General features: G+C 47.3%; 3 protein-coding genes and 1 long non-coding RNA gene across 4 annotated transcripts; 1 reads left to right on the plus strand and 3 right to left on the minus strand.

The window, feature by feature from the left end:
- Positions 1–25: 25 nt before the first annotated feature.
- Positions 26–4,099, plus strand: trdmt1 (tRNA aspartic acid methyltransferase 1). The gene is made up of 11 exons (XM_037456291.2): positions 26–191; positions 652–761; positions 884–960; positions 1,219–1,290; positions 1,730–1,795; positions 1,896–1,965; positions 2,040–2,120; positions 2,214–2,524; positions 2,657–2,714; positions 3,263–3,392; positions 3,640–4,099. Exons 1-11 carry the CDS (start codon positions 26–28, stop codon positions 3,738–3,740), a joined length of 1,242 nt encoding a protein of 413 aa, XP_037312188.2. The 3' UTR covers positions 3,741–4,099.
- A 6,855-nt stretch (positions 4,100–10,954) lies between these two features.
- LOC119198797 (uncharacterized) lies at positions 10,955–15,331 on the minus strand. The gene is made up of 7 exons (XM_062559373.1): positions 15,320–15,331; positions 14,597–14,877; positions 14,328–14,498; positions 14,149–14,258; positions 11,672–11,748; positions 11,535–11,576; positions 10,955–11,305 (listed from the first exon to the last, which is right to left on the minus strand). Exons 1-7 carry the CDS (start codon positions 15,329–15,331, stop codon positions 10,955–10,957), a joined length of 1,044 nt encoding a protein of 347 aa, XP_062415357.1.
- Positions 15,332–15,942: 611 nt separating this feature from the next.
- On the minus strand, positions 15,943–17,891 carry LOC134102915 (uncharacterized). The gene is made up of 5 exons (XM_062559076.1): positions 17,769–17,891; positions 17,425–17,684; positions 17,130–17,348; positions 16,912–17,051; positions 15,943–16,224 (listed from the first exon to the last, which is right to left on the minus strand). Exons 2-5 carry the CDS (start codon positions 17,640–17,642, stop codon positions 16,043–16,045), a joined length of 759 nt encoding a protein of 252 aa, XP_062415060.1. The 5' UTR covers positions 17,643–17,684; positions 17,769–17,891; the 3' UTR covers positions 15,943–16,042.
- A 6-nt stretch (positions 17,892–17,897) lies between these two features.
- LOC134107466 (uncharacterized) lies at positions 17,898–19,249 on the minus strand. Its single transcript, XR_009942733.1, has 3 exons — positions 18,891–19,249; positions 18,070–18,453; positions 17,898–17,989 (listed from the first exon to the last, which is right to left on the minus strand). It is a non-coding gene; the product is annotated as an uncharacterized LOC134107466 (long non-coding RNA).
- Between the last annotated feature and the right edge of the window lie 1,879 nt (positions 19,250–21,128).

Consider the following 21,128-nt stretch of genomic DNA (forward strand, 5'->3'; position numbering starts at 1 on the left):
TCAGAAGAAAATACACAAGGTGTCCATGGAGTGGACCCCTCGTGACGTGCAGCCCGGTCGCGCCCCAGCAGGTGGCGGTGTGTGGCAGTGCGCTGCGGGGCAGAAGAAGAGCGGTCCTCGTGGAGCCATGGAGCGTCTGCGGGTGTTGGAGCTCTACAGCGGGATAGGAGGCATGCACTACGCGCTGAAAGGTGAGCCTCGTGCCTTCATTCGGTGCCCTAGAGGCTGCCGGGAACACACCGGAGCCTCGAAGGGACGCCGCTGAGCGAGACCTCCTGCTTGTTGGCGCACCGGGTTGTTGTCGCGTAGGTGACGCAGCGCGTGGTGGGCGTGGCCTTACGGGTCTTTGGAAAGAGGCCGTAAAATCCATAGACCTATAAAGGCTGGATGTCTCGTCCGTGTTGCCGGCCAACGGAGTCGAACGTCCGCAGATGGCGGCCATCTTGCTACAGTCAGCTCGCGTAAATCTCACGTTTCCAACTAAAGGGTCAATAACTCCTGTTTTGTCTTTACTGGCGACACCATTTCCAGAGGACAGGGTGGGCGTTATGACTGTCTTGGTGTCCTCTTGTCCTCTCTGCTCTATTGATGCTTATTCTGTTTGTGTCTCTGTGGGGGCCACCAGCAGCTAACATGTCTATCTTCTCCCAGAGAGCGGCATACCTGCCCAGGTGGTGGCCGCCATCGACATCAACACGACGGCCAATCAAATCTACAGGCACAACTTCCCCGACACCCCCCTCTGGAACAAGACCATTGAGGTTTTGTGCTATCTGGGGGGGGGGCAGTCAGAGCATATACTGACTACATTCACAGATGATGACTTGTTTCACTTTGCAACGTGTTACCTTTGAAGACTCCAATGTGTGTTCTTCACCTTCAGGGCATCACTCTGGATGACTTTGATAAATTACCCGTGGACATGATCGTGATGAGCCCTCCATGCCAGCCTTTCACCAGGTGCGTCTTGTTGTCTAGCATTCACTGTCATTTGGATATTACATATTGTGGCAAAGACAGAGACCACACACACAACGTCAACATTTCACAACCTTTATTCTCTTATGAATGGATGAAGAACAAATAATTGACCCTTTCTGATGGTAACTTCAACATTAAGAAGATGATAGTGGGGCGTATTTGTCCGATGCTTGATCAGATAATACTTCTGACCCCCTGCAAGGTGAATGACTTCACGTCTTTGTTTTTGCTCTGCAGGGTTGGACTTCAGGGGGACATCGCCGACTCCAGAACCAAGAGCTTCCTCCACATCCTCCACCTTCTGCCCAGGTGTTTAGTCTCCACATGAAACATTACGTCCTGATTTCAGCCTGAACGGAAACTTTCTAAAGAACAGGAGACGACGTCCCTCATTGACCTCCAAGTATGTAGCCGTATATGGAACGGGTGGAGCAGGCCACACGGGGGCTTTACCACATTGTGTGGACCCCAAATAAAGGTCTCCTATACGTACTATATATATATATATATATATATATGTCCTTCACTCAGACTGGCACTGATGTATAATAACATTAATAACCGTTCCATCTCTAGAGAACACCAAAATGATGTCATCTTTATTAAAGCTCTTTAGTCCTAGCAATCTGACATGGCATCATATGTCCTCATTAGTGTGACTTTTACCCCCTGTACACGAGTGATGTGCGTAGGGAGGCTGTATGCAGTGCATCCTTTGAGTTCATAACCACCCCCCCCTCCTCTCCAGGCTGTGCCGGCGGCCCCGCTTCATCCTGCTGGAGAATGTGAAGGGCTTCGAGGTGTCCTCTGCCAGGTAACCATGGGGGGGGGGGGGGGGGGGGGGGGGGGGTACCATGGGGGCTCTCAGTAGGTGAGCACATGCTCTCACCTCATGTTACACATGTACTCTGTAGGGAGCGCTTGGTGAAGACACTCATGGAATGCGGCTACACTTTCCAGGAAACCATGATCTCACCCACAAGCGTAAGAGACAGGCGGCGTCATGGAATGCGTCCGTCCTCCAAGTGTCCCTCTCACGGTTCTGCTCATCTATCCAGGTCGGGATCCCAAATTCCAGACTGCGTTATTTCCTCACTGCGAAGTTGTCAGCAGCAGATGAAAGCAGCCAGATTTCAAAGGTGAGTCGTGGCATCATTTCAGGGACTAAAGCAGCTGACCCCACGGGGCTCTGAGGACACACAGTGATGTTTGTGGTGTTCATGTGGTCTCAGATTCCAGAGGCCTTCCCACATCCTGCTGGTGCTTCTCCTCACCAGCACACAGTCGCCTCGAGTCCTCCCAGTACAGAAGAGGACAGGCAGGGGGGTCATGTGCTCTACAAGCAAGAGACAGAGAGGGAGGCCCAGAGGAAGACCAGTCAGAACCAGGACCTGTCCGTCAGGAGGATCCAGGACTTCTTGGAACCGCCAGGGGACGTGAACATGGAGCACTACCTCCTGCCCCCCAACACCCTGCTGAGATATTCTATGCTGTTGGACATTGTTCAGCCCACCTGCAGGAGGTCCGTGTGCTTCACTAAAGGGTAAGGACACCCTTTACCCCATTGGGTACCCACATTTGGGTTGTTGTTTGGGTCAGGACTACCGTTAACAGGCCGGTGTCTGTCTTTAGTGTCCTTAGTGTCCTCTGATGGAGTCGTGTCTTCTCTCCGTAGATACGGGCGCTACGTGGAGGGGACGGGCTCCGTGCTGCAGTGCTGCGTGGAGACGGAGGTGGGTAGGCATCAACGAGACATGAAAAGTCCTGCTCCATGGATGAGTGGGGACAGTTCACTAAGTCAATGGCCACCAAACACTGCTGTCCTGGTACAGGGTGGACACACGCTGTCTCGCAGTAGACCCCCAGCAGCAGCTGCTGCTCTGACCCCCCCGGTTCTGGTCACTCGTTGGCCGGCAAAGGAAAGCTCGTAAGAAGCGTTGCTCTGATGGACATTTGAGGGCGTGGGGCCGTATAGAAGAAGAAAGGCATCAGACCTTCCACCTTCTCTTTGTCATCCAGAGCATTAAGTGTAGATCGGTGAAGGTGTGTGGATCAATCAGCCAGTAGATGTATAATAGCTACTTGCTTCATGGTGAGAAGGTGTCAATGTTCTTCCCCCTTCACGTCCCTGCGTCCTTGGACCTCTCCTGGATGACCTCATTTGAGATCAAACTAGTGTCAGACACACACACATTGTCCCACCACCAGGTCCAGTGTCCCAGGCCTGGTGCACATCAAGGTATTGATTGGACCAGAAGCTCTTCTACTGTGTGTCCTTCAGGTGGAGAGCGTGTACGCAGGTCTGGACCAGTTGTCTGAAGATGACAAACTCCAGCAGCTGCTGAAGCTCAAGCTGCGTTACTTTAGCCCCCGAGAGGTGGCCAACCTCATGGGCTTCCCTCAGAGCTTCAGTGAGTGACCTCCTGCTGGTTCCCTATGTGTAGATGGATGGATGTGTGGATGGATGTGTATGTGTAGATGGATGGATGTGTGGATGGATGTGTAGATAGATGGATGTGGATGTGTAGATGGATGGATGTGTGGATGGATGTGTAGATAGATGGACCTAAACCGACTAAAGGTTGGATGACTTCCACAAGGATGATGTAAAGAAGCCGCTCTCCCCCAGTTGAAATGGATCTTCTTGTGGTTCTGCAGCCTTCCCGCAGCAGATCAGCACCAAGCAGCAGTACAGAGTTCTGGGAAACAGCCTCAACGTGGTGGTGGTGACCCGGCTGCTCCAACTGCTCGTCTCCTAGCACCTTGAGCCCTTCAGAGGAGGAGAGCATCCTACGGCCATGGAGGAGTCCTCATGGACCGTCTGTAACGCCTCATCTAACCAGGAGCCATGAAGGAGGACAACGCAGCACTGTTGTTCTGGACCTCGTGGTGGCACATCGCTGCTCTCAGGCCGCGTGGGTGGGACCCAATAAGACCTCAGGAAGACCCATCAGAGACCAGGAGTCCTTGTCCTCGTGTGTCCTGGTAAAGGTTCTGTTCACGTGTGAAGATTAGCTGGCTAAACCAGAACCGTTCATTACACTAATCTAGAAACCCGACTGCCATCAATGGTTATTTATCGTAAACAGAATTCTCGAATAAAAGAATCCGTGGAGTCTGTTGTGCTACATTTATTGAGTACAAATGCGTAGGAACACGTTGATGTGGAAGACGAGTTGACGTTTCCTGAAAGCAAAGACACGCCCCTCTCACGTGAAGCCACGCCCTCTAAGCAGATCAGGGCCAAAACTCAGCCGACACTTTTTCGTTTTTTAGTGCATGTTTATGCTGACATTCACGGTATTGAGCAAGTAACCAGAATAAAACCTATTTAATCAAATATTCTAGACAATGACTGAAGGATGTGAGTTAAGGACGAGTCTGACTACTCTTGTACAGCAATATTTTTAACTACATTTCTAGAGATTTCTCCAAAGTAAAAGCCCTATAATTGCAAGTTTGAACGCACCATTGCTCAGAGTTTGGACTGCAATAAAAACAGATTTAGCAATAGTTCCAGGATAAGACCAATGTACCTGTGTTAAGGACCTCCCAGACTACTAGGGGGTCCGCTGGTGGGCGAAACTGCGCACTGAGGAGTGAACAGTAGTAATCGTGATGGCTGTAGTATTTGTGTGTGTCCACTGACATTTAATTGTCCAAGTAAAACACGTAGTACTAATATTAGTCGTCGGCGCAGTATGCGTCCATCTTTATTATTTCACACAACCGTGCACCTCTGTGACATCATCAACACATGACGGTTAACTTAACCGGAAGCATCCAAGATACTACAGGGCCGTTTTGATGGGACCAACACCAAGCTCTCAGTACGTTCTACACCATTTAAACTGAGGCACTCACCAACCATGCAAAATGCTTTTATATTATATCTTGACCTGTTGCCAGGATCTTCTCCTGTGTTGTTTGTTCTGTGTCACTGTGTGTGTGGTAGGTTGTGTCATCAGTGTATGAATGGGTGAGTGATGTCATGTAGTGTTAAAGCGCTTTGAGTGGTCAGAAGACTAGAAAACCACTGTGCACATCCATTTACCAAGTTCATTTAGTTTGAATGAAAAACATTCTCTCTCCCAACCCCCCCTCAACCAATTCCATTATTTCAAAATAAAAGCCTCAATGATTACCTGTTTTTTAATTCTATTTCTATTCCTATTTCTATTCTTTCAGCAGTGTTTAAATTAATTTCAGCTTTTATTCTGTATTTTTTCAAATTCATAGAAGCTTCTTCCATTTCAGTTTTTTTATACAATTATCTCAAGTTCATTTCAGCTTTTCTCATTTCTGTATTTTCAGCAATTTTTAAATGTATTTCAGCTTTTTCTATTCTTTCAGCAATGTTTAGAATAATTTCAGTTTTTTTCATTTCTGTACTTTAAGCAACTTTCTGAAATTAATTTCAGCTTTCTGCATTCCAACGCATTTTCAGCAGGAAATGCATTTCTAATCTTTGTTGTCCAGTCATGTTTGTTCTGTATGAACATTAATTGTAGAAAGATATTTAGAATTAGACACAGCATAGAGATTTGTGTATATAGTTGTAAAACTTATCCTCGCATTGTGGATAAAGGTTTAAAATTAGGCTTCGTCTTCTGGATACATTTCCAGAGGAGGTTTAATTCCTTCTGCTCAGTTGTGAAACAATCATATTAAAGCAATTAAAACAGAGTGTACAACTTTCCTAGTAAGGAGATATTTCTAAATCAACATTCAGTTGGTCTGCGATTGTCTGCCAGGCTTTTTCTCTCTGTTTAATTACAGCTGCCATATTCCTTTTTGTGTATTCTATGCTTCACCTCCTCATACATTTGATCATTTGCTGATCAGCGGGTGACAAATATCGCGGGTCACACTAAGTGATTTCTTTATACTACTTTTGTACAATACCCCCACGGTTTGGGTTCATGTCCTGTTTTATTTTGTAGGGTCGTGTCTCTTGTGTCCCTGGGGTAGCTTCACTTCCTGCCTTGTCCTGTGATTGTGTGCCGTGTCGATGATTGTTTCCACCTGTGTCCCATCACCTGACCTCCCCTGTGTATTTAAGCCCTGTGAGCCCTGTGTCGAGTCATTGCATGTTGCGTGTTACCCGTGTTGCGTTGTGTCCCCATGCCATGCAACGAGTATATGATGTTGTTGTTCCAGGTCGGTGTCGGCTTTGTTGTTTTATTCTACAAATGGTGAATAGAACGGTGAAACTCTTTGTGTGAGTAGTAATCTGAGTGGCTTTTGTTTATCTGCTGTTTGTTTCTAACCCACCCTCTCCACACAGTATATTTGTGTCGGGCTCCAAAGCACTTGTACACCCCCCTCCAGGCCGAGGACGTCACTGGGCAGGGGGCCCAGGGACTATGGCAGACGTCTCTCTCTGCTCCCAGGTAGCTAAATCCTTGTATTTGACACCTTTCAGCTGCAGCAGTAATTTGTTGTCCTTCAAAGTCAGTGCTAAGTCTATTTCTTGACCTGTAATCTGGTAACGACTTATTTCAACCAGTAATATGACCACCATGTATCACACAATCTGCCACCTTAAGCAACAAGGAAGTTCTATGTCGCTCTGTATGCTGCTGCATTCTAATCTCACCAGATTCTAAGGGTTTATTTTAGATCCTTCTAGTAACTACAGCACCTACAATTATTCTGTTCCATCACGGAGTACTCCCAACACAGAAGGTCCTCTTTCCTTTGTCTGGGGCTTAAAAGACTGCTTATAGTGTCATGTAACATATTTTATTTTACATGCAGAGAACATTTTGAGCCTCTATGTGCTGGTTTCTTGATATGTTGTAAGGCCCGAATGGGGAGGCCTGTAAAGAAGATGAATTGTGATCATCCACTGTCTGGTCTATTGATTTCTCTCCTGCGCAAAGGGGATTTGCCACAATAGTAGAGTTGAGCCGGATATTCGGCTGAATTTAAAGGATTTCTTTGGCTTCAGGTTTATTTTTTTACTTTGGTTTGTTGTTGTTAACTAGAGTTCAGGTAAAGTGGGGCTTGTTTAGACGTGGTGCCTAAGAATGCGACTCGAGTGGCGTCTCTGCCTGTTGAGATTTTTTTGGATCTCTTCACGCACTCAGTGCCTGACGTTGACTACTTGTGTTAAAGAACTAAATATTAATATTACAAATGAAGCCACACACACACTTTTGGGTTAGGCCCCGCCCACTTTCGTGTTAGGCCCCGCCCAATCCGAGTACAGATCATGCTATACTTGCTCATCTCTACACAATAGTCTTTCTTGATTATTTTCTTGCAATATTAAATGGACAAAATTAAAGAAAAGCTTTGTTCAGATAATTCTTCGGAGGGACTGATTAGAACTGATATCATTTTGTTAAGCTTTTGTTGTTGTAATACTCATGTGAACCATAAGAGGCGTGCACCATTTCCTCAACATCCAAATGAAAAGCATCCATGTTTCTCCCAAAGGTAGATTAGTGCACTATTGATTACATTTCTAGCCATAAAAAACAATACAGATATGTTGCATTAATAATAGATCACAGCATGTACTACAACAAGCAGTAAAATAAAACTAATCTAAGAGCTTTTTTTTAAACGGATCCATTTAAAAACTTGGAAGAAAAAAGTATCCAACTAAGAAATTGGATCACCAGAATTGTTTTGTTCTTGCAAGATGATAAACTCTAAATGCAATCCAGCACGTGGTGTTTCCATTTGGCGTCCATATCCATGTTCCAGGGCTCCTAAATACATGCCATGTGGCTACGACCCCCCTGGAAGGAGATGGTGAGGTGCCTCAGTGCAGCTGCCAGATGGAGTCAAATAATCACTTGTTGGTTCACAACAGGTCACATCACTAAAGTGCTTCTACTAGAAGCTGATGTAACCGCGAAGGGTTCTACTTTGCACAGAATTTGTCATCTCCTTCCAAAAATGATGTGGTCAGTGTTTAGAGAAATGTGAAATGATGAAACAAGCATCTGTATATCTACAGTATGTTATTGTACTGCAAAAGGAAGTGTCCTGGTAGTCTGAAACGGTGCTAATGGCAACGTTGATGTTTTTCAGACACGTTGAAGATAAATCGAGTCTTTGGCACAGCGCTGAGTTCCATTAAGGATCCTGGGATTAGAGCCTGATGATCCAGATGTGGTCAGAGCCAGGATCAACCTGCACAGCAAAGGTGGGAGAAAATGGGAAGAAACGGCCCATTAAATGCGTCGTCGGTTCTTGATGATTTATTAGATCTTTCTGTCATAAGATTTTCAGTTAGTCATACCTTCTTAATCACAGTTCACTCTGACTACAGATAGAGAATTATTGATGGTAGTATCTTCATCTGAAGATGTTGTGTACAGGAGGCGCTGTGGGGTAAATTCTGTTTGAAAATGTCATCTACGTGAATCGTGTAGATCCGAAGGGGTTTTTTTTTTGGGGGGGGGGAGACCCGGTGCTAATACGGTACAGGTGTCTTAACGGCCGTTATCTACCAGACCGAATAGTAACTCTGATTTCGGATGCCACTTAAATGCCTCCCGCTTCTCCCTGATGCTCCGAAAACGGACGTTAGAGGGAAGTGAAACAGCGCCGCACGGGACGCTAGTAAACACTACACTGGACAGCAGGTAACGTTAGCCTACCGTTAGCTAGCAGCTGAAGTATATACATATTTTAAATATGTCAATGGAGCAACCACGGTTAAAATACTGACAGATAAACGGTGTAAAGTGTGTGTTTCATAGTGTGTAGCTGCCGTTGTCTGAAAAACAAACAGATGTTGCGTTCACGTGAAATTCGCCTCGCCAGCTTTGTGCTGCCTCAGACCGGTGCTGAACCCAACTCATTCCACAAGGGGGCGTCACAGGAGAAGCTTTGTTTTACTCCCAAAGCTAAATGTAGATCACATTAGATGCATCGTATGAATTTAGACTGTAGTCCAAAGAAAGAACTGGAACCAGAAAATGTATGTTAAATATTATGTAAAAAAATAAGATCTAATTATGTTAACATTTCTATCATTTTGTGTCGGATGATCATTACCATAATGGTGGAATTATGCTTTTCTAATAACTTCAAACTATGGAGGGGGGATAATCTCAATGTAGTTCATCTTCCCACAGAATAAATGACTCGCACACTGTATGTATTGATGTGCGTAATCAATCTTTTTTTACTAGGAGCTGTATGCCCAGGACTCGGTGTGATCTGTAGACCCCCCCAGCACACTGGGCACCGCCCTGATAAATCCCTGCTGCTGTTAACCAGGCAGCACGTATGACCATCCACGACAAACGTTTCATGTAAGTGCATCAACGGGTTGCCACTGAGATTTAAAACCTTTCCACATGACAGGTTGCCAATGAAGTCAAGTGAAACGGCAGCATTGAAGGGCCCCGGTGCACGCTGCAAACATCACGCCTAGTCCTTGTCAACAAAATGTCTTTGCAATGATGACACAAGTAGAACTTTCCTAGGAGTTGCCCTGTAATTCATTCATTACGAACACGTCCAGGCTGATGATGGCTTCACTAAATGCATCAGCATTGGCCCGCTAGCGTACATGCAAATACAAAAAATAGACACATGAAAAACTGGGAACACGGATGAAATGAATAATAATGTTGAACTATCACCTGTAAAGAAATTAGAACATGAGAAACCATCCTTTCTCTGATGTCAAAGACTATAAACTTGCTGGTATGTGGATGGCTTCTCCTCTCTGGTCTTCCAGGATACCACACTACCTCTGGTCAGTCCAACAATGAACTAAGATGAAAAACGTAGGTGTTGTATTTGTAATTATAATGTTTGTGAAAGGATTGTTTTGTGTGTGGCAGGTTGGGATTGGATGGCCTGACGATGCAGGTGAGAATTTGTTCTGCTCTTTTTGATCAGATAAAGTAGTTGTTTTAATGCTACATCATGGATCATAAGTTGTTCTCACCACAAGGATTAACTTTTCAAAGCAATTGAGGAACTGAGCTTTTTAAAAGGAGGTTTGAGTAGAAAATGGATGGACAACTTTAAAGTACTACATGAACTTTTCACCCCATCCATTCTTTCAGGCTACTTGCTGGTTGCATCCTTTTGTATTTTGTCTTGATGTGAGTTTTGGTGTTGACCAGCATGTCCTTTCTTTGTTGTGCACAGGTGACCATCGGCTCCACTCTGGGACACTTGTTTTGCTGCACTGGCTTTCCTTGAGGTAGAGCAACACTGCTCATGTTTTCAGATGTGTCTGCATGTATGTATGAGCCAGCAGGCTTGTGTTTAAAAAGGAGTGTGATGTGATCACATGTCGTCTCTGTTGTTGGGTATTTGGGGGTTTACGTTTTTGTATATGAAACCCTGTAGGACTTTTCATGGATTTAAAATAGTCAGACAATTGTTTTGCCTTTAGCTCTGGAGCAGACAAGTACTGAGCCAGAAGGTCCTTCAAACAGAATCATGTGATCAACCATGCACAACACTCAAATCTAATATTACTAAAACAATTGTCACTAAATACTAATGATTGGCCAACGTGAGAAAAGCAGTCTGAGCTGGTTTGCTTAAAGTCCTGGTTGAAATGTGTCACATAGCAGTAACTGATTAGTTGTTCTTTGGGGGTCTTCTAGGCAGAAAGCGGAGTGCCTACGAGATGCCCATCGGTTTCTCACCATCAGCTCAATTACACAGCCTTCCATATCAAGCAGGAATTAAAGAGGCGTCTAAATATTTCACTCGTATGATGAGCTATATTTTCCACTTTCATATGGTACTAATCTTCTATTATAATTAAATGTGGTTTTGGCCTAGCTGCAGGGGGGAGGGCTCTGGGAACGGGGGCCAGGGGGAGGCAATGAGCCTCAGCTGGGGACATAACTATTGTGTCTTTTGTCCATATTTAACCCAGTGAGGCGGCGAGTGAGGACGGCTGGACAAGCGAGCGGGACGCCACACGTGTGAACAAATTAACAGAAAGAGCTACCAATGAAACCATATTTAACCGGCACTAAGACGTCTCTCCTGCATCCTTCCCCAGCCCCCACAATGCTACAGGGGCGCTCACCGTGACGGGACGGATGATGGGGACGGATGATGGCAGACTGACACCGACCCAGCCCATCATGGCGCTGGGCCAGATGATCGGTGAGCTGGTTGTCAACCGGCAGTTCCTGGGGGCGCTCCAGGCCCAGGTGGGGAGGCCGGCTCTGCCGGGGCCCGCGGCGCTGGTCAGCTTGATGCTACACCGCATGACGGCGAAGGATGAGGTCCGAGCACTTCTGGAAGCATTCCAGTCTATACGGGAGGTGGTGGAGGAGCAGGAGGAAGGCCACTGGATGAGGTCCTGGCTGGTACCCATCTGGAGGAGGAGGAGGAGGAGGAGGAGGAGGAGGAGGAGGAGGAGGAGGAGGAGGAGGAGGAGGAGGAGGAGGAGGAGGAGGAGGAGGAGGAGGAGGAGGAGGAGGAGGAGGAGGAGGAGGAGGAGGAAGGCCACTGGATGAGGGTCCAGGCTGCTCATCCGGGCTGTCCTCGTCCCACCTGAACAAAGGACAGCCCTTTGAGGGGAACAAGAGGAGCGGCTGCAACACCTGCAGGGATGGCAGCAGCCCCCCCTCTGGCATCCAGAGAACCTGGGAGACAAACACAGAAGGCAGCTCTTCATCCAGCCATGAATCAGATCAGAGCAGCTGATCACTGACCACTGGGTCAGCATCCTCCGGTTCACCTCAAAGAGCTGGATCTCTATCAGCCTCGCTGATGGCCTGGTAGTCAGCGAGGACGAAGGTGAGCCTGGTGACCCCACTGAGGAGCAGGTGGTGACAGGAGCAAAAGAGATGTTTGAGTAACATGAAAGGATGAGATTAATGTGTTAATACTGAGAGGCTGACGGAGATTGAGCTGCATTTCTAAACTACAAGAAAGGTAGTTTTAAAGGGAGAAAGTAAGACCAAAAGGTAATGACTAGTTAGCCATGCAAATGAACATGTTGAGTTAGAGGGGCTGATTAAAGCCTCGTGAAAAAGATGTAATTTCTAGAGGTGAAATGATCATCAGACCGTTCATCTTTCACCCAAAAGTTACCATCAGAGTTATCATCTGCTCTAATCCTCTGATTCAAGGAACAGTTTCAAAGTCAAATTTTAAAAAAGCGTCAACAATCACTATAAGTACTTTGTTATGAACAAATTGTGTGGTTGTGCCAGAGTGAGCAGAGAGGTGGTGGGTTCGTCAGTGACTAGTTGGGGATCAAAGAAGCCAAGCTCGTCTTCCTTTTTAAAGATTGTTTTCAGTTGCTTTTTGTTGAGTTTTGTCAATTAAATACTTCCCGGGTTTATTATTTTACATTGTTTGAGTCTCCCACCCCTAGACCTTTTAGGGACGTAACAATATTGGGGGCTCGTTCGGGATCTTTAGTTTGCTTGTACCTGCATCATTGTCTGTGGCGGTAGGTTTATATGTTTGATATATTGATATATCCCTGTGTGCTGCCTCTGTTTTGCTAACGTGTAATTGGGAAACCGCTTCTCCTCAGTCTAGATAGGGTAGTGTCCAGCTTGGCCTAATCAGCCTTTCCTTCGGGCACTAATTTTTTGTTTTGCCTTTATTGTTTTTGGAGTCAATCCTGGGCGGAGACTGCGCTCTCCAAAGGGGGCTGGCGTTTCAGGGTTTCGGCCGCTGATGTGTAGCCTGTAAGTTGCCTCGAGCCCGGCACGACTCCAGAAGATAGCCAGGGATTAGTGGTGGTTAGGCAGGTTCTGAGGAGGTTGCTGTTACCTTGAAGGGAGGCTGGGGTGCCTATAGTTTGGGTGTATTAAAATCAACTATAAACTTGCCGTGTTCAGCGTGATTGTGCTTGTAACCTGAATAGATACTTTTGTGTATGACCCAACGTTGGGTACTTTTGATAGGTGTAGAAAGAAGGATCTGTATGCGATCGCCGAATATTATTGGAAGTCTCTTTGAATAGAAGCGTCAGCTAAATGACATGTAATGTAATGAATATTATGGTATTTCTGTGTGTTTCCCTCCAAAAAGCTGAGCTAAAGGCTTGTCTTCGATGGTCTTGTGAGCCATGGAGTTTTTGCTGCACCAGTGAGCGGCCCTGATCAAGAGGTGAGTGCACCTGATGTGAAAGATCAGGCCGTTAATATTACTCCGGTTGTTTGACGTGAGGCAGCCGAGCGACATCCGGTCACCTTGCCACCGTTTGAACCAATGTCTGTAGATTCATCTCCTGGATCTAAGCTTGACGCCAGGTCAAAGGTACGGTTATTGCGCCTTGAGGTAGAGAGGGAGGAGAAAGAGGGAGTTTCAGCTCCGCAGAGAGTTAGAATTGAAGGTTGGAGGCGGAGACTGCTTTAAAGTTGCGTCAGATGGAAATCCAGGCTGGTGTAGGAGTGGCCCATAACGTTTCCACTGCAGGTACGCCTTCTCCCAGGTCTGCTGTCACCTATGATGTGAGTAAGCACATTTCCCTGGTGCCTGTTTTCCGTGAGGTAGAGGCTTACTTTAGTGCATTTGAGCGTATCGCTGCTGCTTTACATTGGGCTAAAGATGTGTGGGCTATCTTGTTGCAGTGTAAGTTAGTGGGTAAGGCTCAAGAGGCCTGCTCCTCATTGTCTGTGGAGGATGTGCTCAATTATGAAAAGTTAAAAGTGCTCTGGTTGGTGATCAGCCGGAGCTAGAGGTCGACTCGATGACTCCCAGTGACGGTCATCTGTGTGGTAGGCTAGCTAACTCTGACTTTTTGTCTACGATCGACCAGCACCTGTCCTATCTCCCGCGCTTCACAAACAGGATGTGATAAGCTTGCTTGGCAGGTCCCCTAGTATCTTAAAAGATATACCCTCACATAAAAGTGTGCTAGAGCATGGCATTGATGTGGGCGATGCTGTTCCCCTTAAGCAGCATGCATCCCGCTGACCGCTAGCTAAAAGGGAGGCCATGGGGAAAGAGGTTCGTTATCTGGTAGAGAATGGTCTTGCTAAGCCCAGCTATAGTCCCTGGAGTTCTCCCTGCTTATTGGCGCTTAAGTCTGACTGACTGTAGTCCTCGCTTCACGTAAAACCAAGTCAACTACCGCCTTGACCAGCTCTTCAGGCTCAAGTGGGAGGCTGCAGACACATGATGACAGAAGATAAACCAGGAACACAGGAGGGTAGATCAAGTGGACCATCAGTAAATGACTGAGGCTGCACTGACCTGTAGCTGCAGGCCTAGGGGCCAGCAGCTTCTTAACCTGGGCCTGCATCTCCACTGCCGATAGAGAACGCCGCCCAGAGACAAAAGCCATGAGTGCTGAACCAAGAGGCCTATTATGACACACAAGGACATTAAAAATGAGACAACGTCACAAATAGCACCTCTTGAGGAACACGTACTGTGATGCACTCGTGACTCTCTGGCTTGCGGCCGATGGAGAGGCTGCTGCTGGAGGAGGTGGATGCAGCAGCAGCAGCTGTGGTCCTCTGTCTCTGCTACGGACGTACTGGACGGCGTTCTCCATCTGCGTCCCTGGAGCTGGTGACGTCTTCCGCAGGTATTTGACAAAGCTGCACAAATCAAACAAACAGTCATATGATGGTCGCCACAGCAACGTGGTAATAATAATATGAAAGTTATGATCTTTTTCTTGTCCGTAGAATCGTACAGACTCTCCAGGGACTCGAACTTGAAGTCCCCGAAGCCAACAAGGGCCTGTCCCTCCTGACCGGGCTGGAGGGACTTTGCCTGCACCTCCTCAAATGCCCGCTGGAACCTGACTGCCTCCACAAAGTTGGGCAGGCTGACCAGTAGGGGACGAAGGCGTCCTGTGAGGTTACGAAGTGAGATCAAATTCCACAATTTCTCTACTTGTAACTGTCTGAAAGTGAAGGACTTCACCTTGTTGGCCATCAGCGGGGACTGAGCCTCCGTCCTCTCGCGCTCCTTCTGGTGGGAGGCGACCAGATTCACGCTGTAACCCACGTTGTTCTCCAGGAGCCAGTGGAAGGTTCTGACCGAACTGCACCTTCCACCGACTCAGGACCAGGGCGGCGTTGGCGGTGTCACCGCCCTCTGAGACGACTTGAGCGAAATGCAAACTTGTGTCTCCATGTCAGGCTGTGAATGAATCACCTTTTTTGATCATTTTTAGGGCCTTCAGCTCCCAGTAGGCCTCGTCAGCTCTTTGTGTATTGGGACCAGACAGAGTGGTATGAGCTTAACTCTTTTGGACGTATACAACAGTCTAGTATATTAGTCCTCGGTGCCTTTCCTTTCTTTCTTCTCATTGAGGACAGGAGGCCAGAGGAAGTGGAGGTTTGGAGGAGCTCCTGTATGAAGTCGACTTCACAATCACTCGCTCCAAGGTGCTCAGGTCCATACGTCTCACCTTGGAAGTCATGTCTGAAGACAAAAGAAGAAAACATAGAGTTCACATCCATTATCATCAAATATCAGGAGGCCAACGGAGGAAAGCACATTTACCAGGTATTTGGTTGCTGGCAGCTTTTGTTCATATGTCAGCCAATCAGATCGGAGTCCAGTTTTATGACGTCACCAGGACCAAAGAAGCCTCCCTCCTGTAGACGACTAATCACCCCCACTTTGATGCACCAGACTGGCCCCCACTCACTCATTAGCACTTAAATGAGGGGAAATGTGTGAGGGGATGTCCATCAGGCAGATAAACAGGATAAACCTTTGGAAGTACTTGAACCCAATTTACATCAACAGGATGGAAACGGACCAAAGTCCATAAAACAAGTCACTCTTTTACCTGCTAAATAAATACCTGATTCAGCCCTTTTTTTGGCCCTCTCGTCCTGGACCTTTCGCTGCGCCTTCTTGTCTCAGGTCCTCTTACGACTTGCTCTCTCGTCTGTCATGCTACTTTTTCTCTTTTTTTTGGCGCAGATGTTCCTCTGCATCCTCTCGTCACTGGTGACCCCCCCCCTCTTCTCAGTGAGCCATTCCTCCACTGTTCTGCCATGAGGATCAGACTTCTCACAGAAGGTCTCCCTGGCTGAAGGGAGGATGGAGTGTCCAGTTGCACGCATCTTCCTCTGTCCACACTTGGGACAAGTCCGTCCCTTTGGGGGTGGCCAGGTACCGGTTATTGTTTGTGCTTTTTCTTTAACCGCCATACGGTGGTTCTTGGCACCCCTCTGTCTGTGAGCCCCCCAGCGTCATGCCATCTTCTGCTGTGACTCCACAGTACACCCCCCCGCCGTAGGGAAAGTGAGTGGGGGTCTTCACTGAGGCCCCACAGCGAGGACAGAAGACACGGTGTCATCCCTACAAGTGATGAGAAGGAAACAAACATTACTGATTACAGTTTTAGTCTTTGTCCTCTTTTGGCTAAATCCATAAGATAATTGAAGTAAAAAGCTGGTGTTGTTGGTCTCCTCTGAGTGAGTACAACTCAAGTTTGAGGCAAGGCACCTCTGGCTCTAGGGTTGACACCCCCACAGACACTCCCCCTCCCTCTCCTTTTTTTCAAGTCCATCCCACTTGTTACTCATTGATCACCTACATAAATACCACCGAGTCATAGAGGAGGAACTGGTCATTGAATGTATTCAAGTCAATGAGGCTGAAGATTTTTTGTGCACACACACACATCACTTCTCTGCTTCCTCCCTCCTCTTCTCCTGCAGCCACTCCTCCACACTTCTTCCACCCGAGGAGCGCTGGCAAAAGTGATGCATGGTCTTGGCCTTTTTGCTGAAGAAGCGGCTGTGACCAAACTGTTTGGTCTTTGGCTGCAGGAGTAGGGCTGCTTCAATTTGTACTCCTCGCCCGTTCCCGCTGTCGCCGCTTCCACTGTGTGGTCCTCGGCACGGGAGGTGGAGGAGGTCCGCTGGCTTCCCCTGCTGGGAGACGCGGCAGAGGAGCACCACCCAAAACAGCCAATGCAGCAGCCATAGCAACCAATGCAGCAGCATGATCAGGATAATGAGGAGGATCAGGCAGTGGTGTCACCTGGGAGGGGCGCGGCTGGTTGGTGAGGGCTGGGGGGTGCTGGTCCATGGGAGGCGGCTGTCGGGCCAACAGAACAGCTGGCGGATGGGATGCCTATTTGGAGGACGTGACCTTCCTGGATCCCCTTCCTCCAGTTGAACCTGCAGTCCATAGAGGTTTTTAAGCATCATGAATGTAGCAGCTGTGCAAAGGGTGCTAAGCTAAGTGTGGACACTCACCACTGTATGAGCGTCCGCTGGTTGACTTCAAAGAGCTGCAGCTTGGTTCGGAGGCTCTGATTGGCCAGCACGCTGTCTCTGATGGTGCAATAGTTCCTGAGGATCAGAGTCCAGCGGCTGATCCGAGCTCCGGCCAGGGAGCAGCCCTGAGGCTGCAGAATGCAGATGGCCTCCACCAGCCTGCTGGAGTCAGGATTGGAGGAGGGACCGCTGCCCTGACTGTAGAGAAACAGGAAGTCAGAAAAGCCTTCTAACCAAGTGGGATATTTGAAAAATGTATCCTGCCACGGCTTACCGCCTCATGCTCTGCAACCCCTCTGCAACGCTAGAAGCTGCGTGGACAGCAGATTTCGTCTTGCAGAACCTGCCCTTATTCAGTGTCTCCTGGTATCGGCGGGGAAAGGTCAAAGGGCCTTTGTCTCCCTCTGGGAGTTTGTCCCACAAGGACAAGATCCGCGCCACGGAGACCAGGCCCGACCGGCGCAGCTCCACCAGACACTTGGCCAGGTTCATCACGTGGTGGTACCCCGGGGATCCATCAGAGTCCACACACTCCTGCAGGGGGCGGGAGAACTGTCAGCCGTTAGTCATGTGACTTTGGGGACAGAGCTGATGCAGAAAGGTGAAATGATCGCGTACCTGCTCTGCAGTGTCCTGGAGGTCTGCAGGGTGTGACGGGTCTGACAGGAACTCAGTGTCAAACAGGAGTTCCTGAAAGCTGTCATCTACCCGTTCCTCGTCTTCGCCGTCTTCCTCCTCCTCCTCCTCCTCCTCCTCCCCTGGGATGTCAACATCTTCAGGTATGTCCTGCAGCACCCGGCCGGTCTGGGAGTACAAGTAGCTAACCCCTACCAGCTCCCCTGTGCAGCACAGAACATCAAAGGATGAACAGAGTCCAACGGACGCTCACCTGTGTGAGTCCCCGCCCCTCAGCACTTACCTGTGTACTCCCGTGTCCCGGTGTAGCTGTCCACCAGCCGGATGCTGTACAGCCTGTTTTTACCTTCTTGGTGGAGTCCATTTTGAGGATGGAGCCAAAGATGGAGGTCACCTTGGCCAACATCTCATTCATGCCGCTGAAGCTGTCTGTGGCAAAGGCCGAGAGGAGCCACTGCCTGGTGGGACCCGGTCCATCTCTGGCAGGGCTGGAGGAGGAACACTCACTCCCGTCCTCACGAAGCTGTCGTAAACAGCCATGAAGCGGAAGCAGCTGTTGATCCAGGCCTCGGTGTGCTGCTCCACCAGGTACGAGCGCAGGCGGTTGGCGCCGTTGCCGAGCGTCCGTCCCTCCATCAGAGCCAGGACGCTCTTATCACACGACAGCCTGCAGGTACAGTGAGGAAGGAAGCAAGTCATTAGCACTGAGCAAACACCTTTTGTTGTGAGGTGTGAAGAGGTGAAAGGCCTCTCAGGCTCCTGGACCAGGACCCCAGCCTCTTCTTGCAGCGACGACACTCCAGGTACTCGGTGCCCATGAAGTACCACCCGTCGCTGGCCAGCACCCTGCGCACCGTCTTGTACAGGCCACATGCGGTCATGTGGTGCGTACAGATGGGGCAGCTGATGGAGCTATAAGACGTGATCGTAGTACATGTTGGGAAAAAATAAATCACTAAGATGTAACAACACTCAATACTTTCTTTAGTTTGTGTTATAGAAGAAAACGTGTGTGCCATTCCTACTTGCACCTGTTTAATAAATGTCCTCTTTAAATGATTTTACACCGGAGTGGAGTACGCTTTCTTTCTATCGTGTCACTACCTGAAGGAAGGGACAGCTCGACTTCTTCAGCAGTCTCCACCTCCATGTCGTCATCTGTGTTTTGACCCGACAGCGGCACATGTTGTCTGCCTCAGTAGATAAAACCTAAAAGAACATTTATTAAAAGATCGTCACAACCTGGATTCAAACCCAGTCGAGCAAAAGAGCAACACATTACAAGACGGCGGCGCTACGCCATCAGTCAACCGAGCTTCCAAGTGTCTGATTTCAATACATGTCATAAAACTGCACATCGTCAGTGGCAAGAAAACCTTTTGGTTCAGGTGGAACCAAGAAAACACTTCATACATATTTATCGGTGTTTTTCCGCGATGCTTGTTAGTTATTTACACATTACATCCACATGGTTAAAGTACTTTACAGACGTGAAATGCTAAAATACACCCCGGGGATTAAGCAATCACTTTAATTAGCAACATCAGTATGAAGGGAGAATTGCAAAGTTTGCTTATCGCATCAGGTGACCGAGGCAGACAACATGTGCCGCTGTCGGGGCAAAACAAACAAACAAACACGCACACGTAGCCAAACCAGTAGGTTCAAAAACCAGTAGGCACGTAACGCCGGCGTTTGGCGAGGAATAATCCTTTCTGCGGTACAACCCGGCTTCGTTCAGTTTACTTTTAAGAGTCCTCAAGCGGATGTTTACACCGTGTAGACTTGACATCATGTCCACGGTTACAGCGTACGAGTGACCCTCGTTAAAATATTGAACGCAATGATGCAGTATGTCTGGTGTTTCCGTCTGGTCCGCGTCCTTTAAAAACTCCAAACACCCACCACACGTGACCCAAAAGCTGTTCATGTGTTTGCCACAAAACGGGCAAAACATCCCTCGGCCGTATGTTCGGAGGGTCACCATGAACTTCTGTGACTCCATAAACTCCAACGACGACTCAGCACTTCCATGTCACTTCCGGTATTTGGTACATTCCCTTTCAGTGAAGAATCTGTCATTTGTAAATTTGTTTCGGGATTGGTAACCCTAACCCTGAAAAAATAACCAATGTTCTGAATGTACTTGAAAGTATTGGTCTACTTAAAAAAACATAGTTTACAGAAGGTCTACTTACCTATAGGCTACCTGAATTACTGAAAGTACTATATTTCTAAATATGCTATTTCTACACTTGTCTGCTGTAATTGGTTGAACAAAAATAAAAATCCATGTGAAAAAAATTACTTCTCACTGTTCTCAGGTCAAATATTTATGCAATTAAAATGCGATTAATTTTGATTAATTAATTAGAGGCTTTGTAATTAATTAGATTATTATTTTTAATCGAGTCCCGGCCCTAATATCTATATAGATACAGATGTATATCTATCTATATAGATCTATTTAGATAGATATCGCTTTGGATGTCAAGCGTCATGCTAAATGTTCCTTTATAATATTCCACAGTACAGTTGGACATTGTGGACATTATGCAAAGGAACTCAAACAGTTAGTGTTATCCAGAATTTTACTTGAGTATCGTACATGCATTCATGTTAGTTCTTTTTCCTTTTCTTTTCTATTTGTAATTGTACAAAGTACTAACTAAACCTCGTGGTGCACCCTCCGTACTAGCTGTTGGCGGTAACGCGCCGATTATTGATCATCCACGAGGAGGAGGAGGAGGAGGAGAAGAAGAGGAGCGCGTAGAAAGTCACCAGAGCTTCACTTTAACATCTTAAAGTGTTCACATCCTGTGAGTATGTCCCGTGATACAGTGTGTGTTTGTGTATTAACGGGCCGTGAACCTTTTTATTACTTTTACCGTTTAGACCACCTTTCGTACAGAGAAGTAAGGGGCGTTACGGACTGCGGTCAAAATGAAATGCGCCTCTATTTGAGGTGTTACGGTAAATGGGTCTGTGCAGCCCAAAAGGCACTGATCATCATTTGAAGTGTCTTTTTTCAATGTTTGAACTGTCTTTAAATCAGATAGAAGCCGGGTAACACTCTTTTGTCCTGGTTCATGTTGACCTCCTCTATTACCATGTACATTTACATAAAATATGACTCTGTACTTTCTGAGATAATTGAAGGCAAAGTCAGTAATATTATATTCGCCTTTTCTGAATCTTAACCAATCAGAATGCAGGATTTCATCTAGCCGTATTATTAGTACAATTAAAGTCCTACAATTGGTTTTGTGTCTTTTAGTCAAGGTATAGTCTGAAGAAGTGTCTCCTTAGTGGTGGAACATGTAAAGACTGCAGTCCTGGTGC

Source organism: Pungitius pungitius, chromosome 19, assembly GCF_949316345.1.
Source record: "Pungitius pungitius chromosome 19, fPunPun2.1, whole genome shotgun sequence".
In the NCBI taxonomy this organism is placed as follows: domain Eukaryota; kingdom Metazoa; phylum Chordata; class Actinopteri; order Perciformes; family Gasterosteidae; genus Pungitius; species Pungitius pungitius.

Coding starts and splice junctions, on each gene's coding strand:
- trdmt1 (XM_037456291.2), top strand. CDS start 26: ATGGAGTGGACCCCTCGTGACGTGCAGCCCGGTCGCGCCCCAGCAGGT. Junction 1,291..1,729: donor ATCCTCCACCTTCTGCCCAG/GTGTTTAGTCTC, acceptor CCTCCTCTCCAG/GCTGTGCCGGCGGCCCCGCT. Junction 3,393..3,639: donor GGGCTTCCCTCAGAGCTTCA/GTGAGTGACCTC, acceptor GTGGTTCTGCAG/CCTTCCCGCAGCAGATCAGC.
- LOC119198797 (XM_062559373.1), bottom strand. Junction 11,749..14,148: donor CCCTAGGCCTGCAGCTACAG/GTCAGTGCAGCC, acceptor CCTGCTCCTCAG/TGGGGTCACCAGGCTCACCT. Junction 11,306..11,534: donor GGCTGCTGCCATCCCTGCAG/GTGTTGCAGCCG, acceptor CTCCTCCTCCAG/ATGGGTACCAGCCAGGACCT.
- LOC134102915 (XM_062559076.1), bottom strand. CDS start 17,642: ATGAACCTGGCCAAGTGTCTGGTGGAGCTGCGCCGGTCGGGCCTGGTC. Junction 17,052..17,129: donor CAGCGGACGCTCATACAGTG/GTGAGTGTCCAC, acceptor TATGGACTGCAG/GTTCAACTGGAGGAAGGGGA. Junction 16,225..16,911: donor ACCAGCCGCGCCCCTCCCAG/GTGACACCACTG, acceptor CATCACTTGTAG/GGATGACACCGTGTCTTCTG.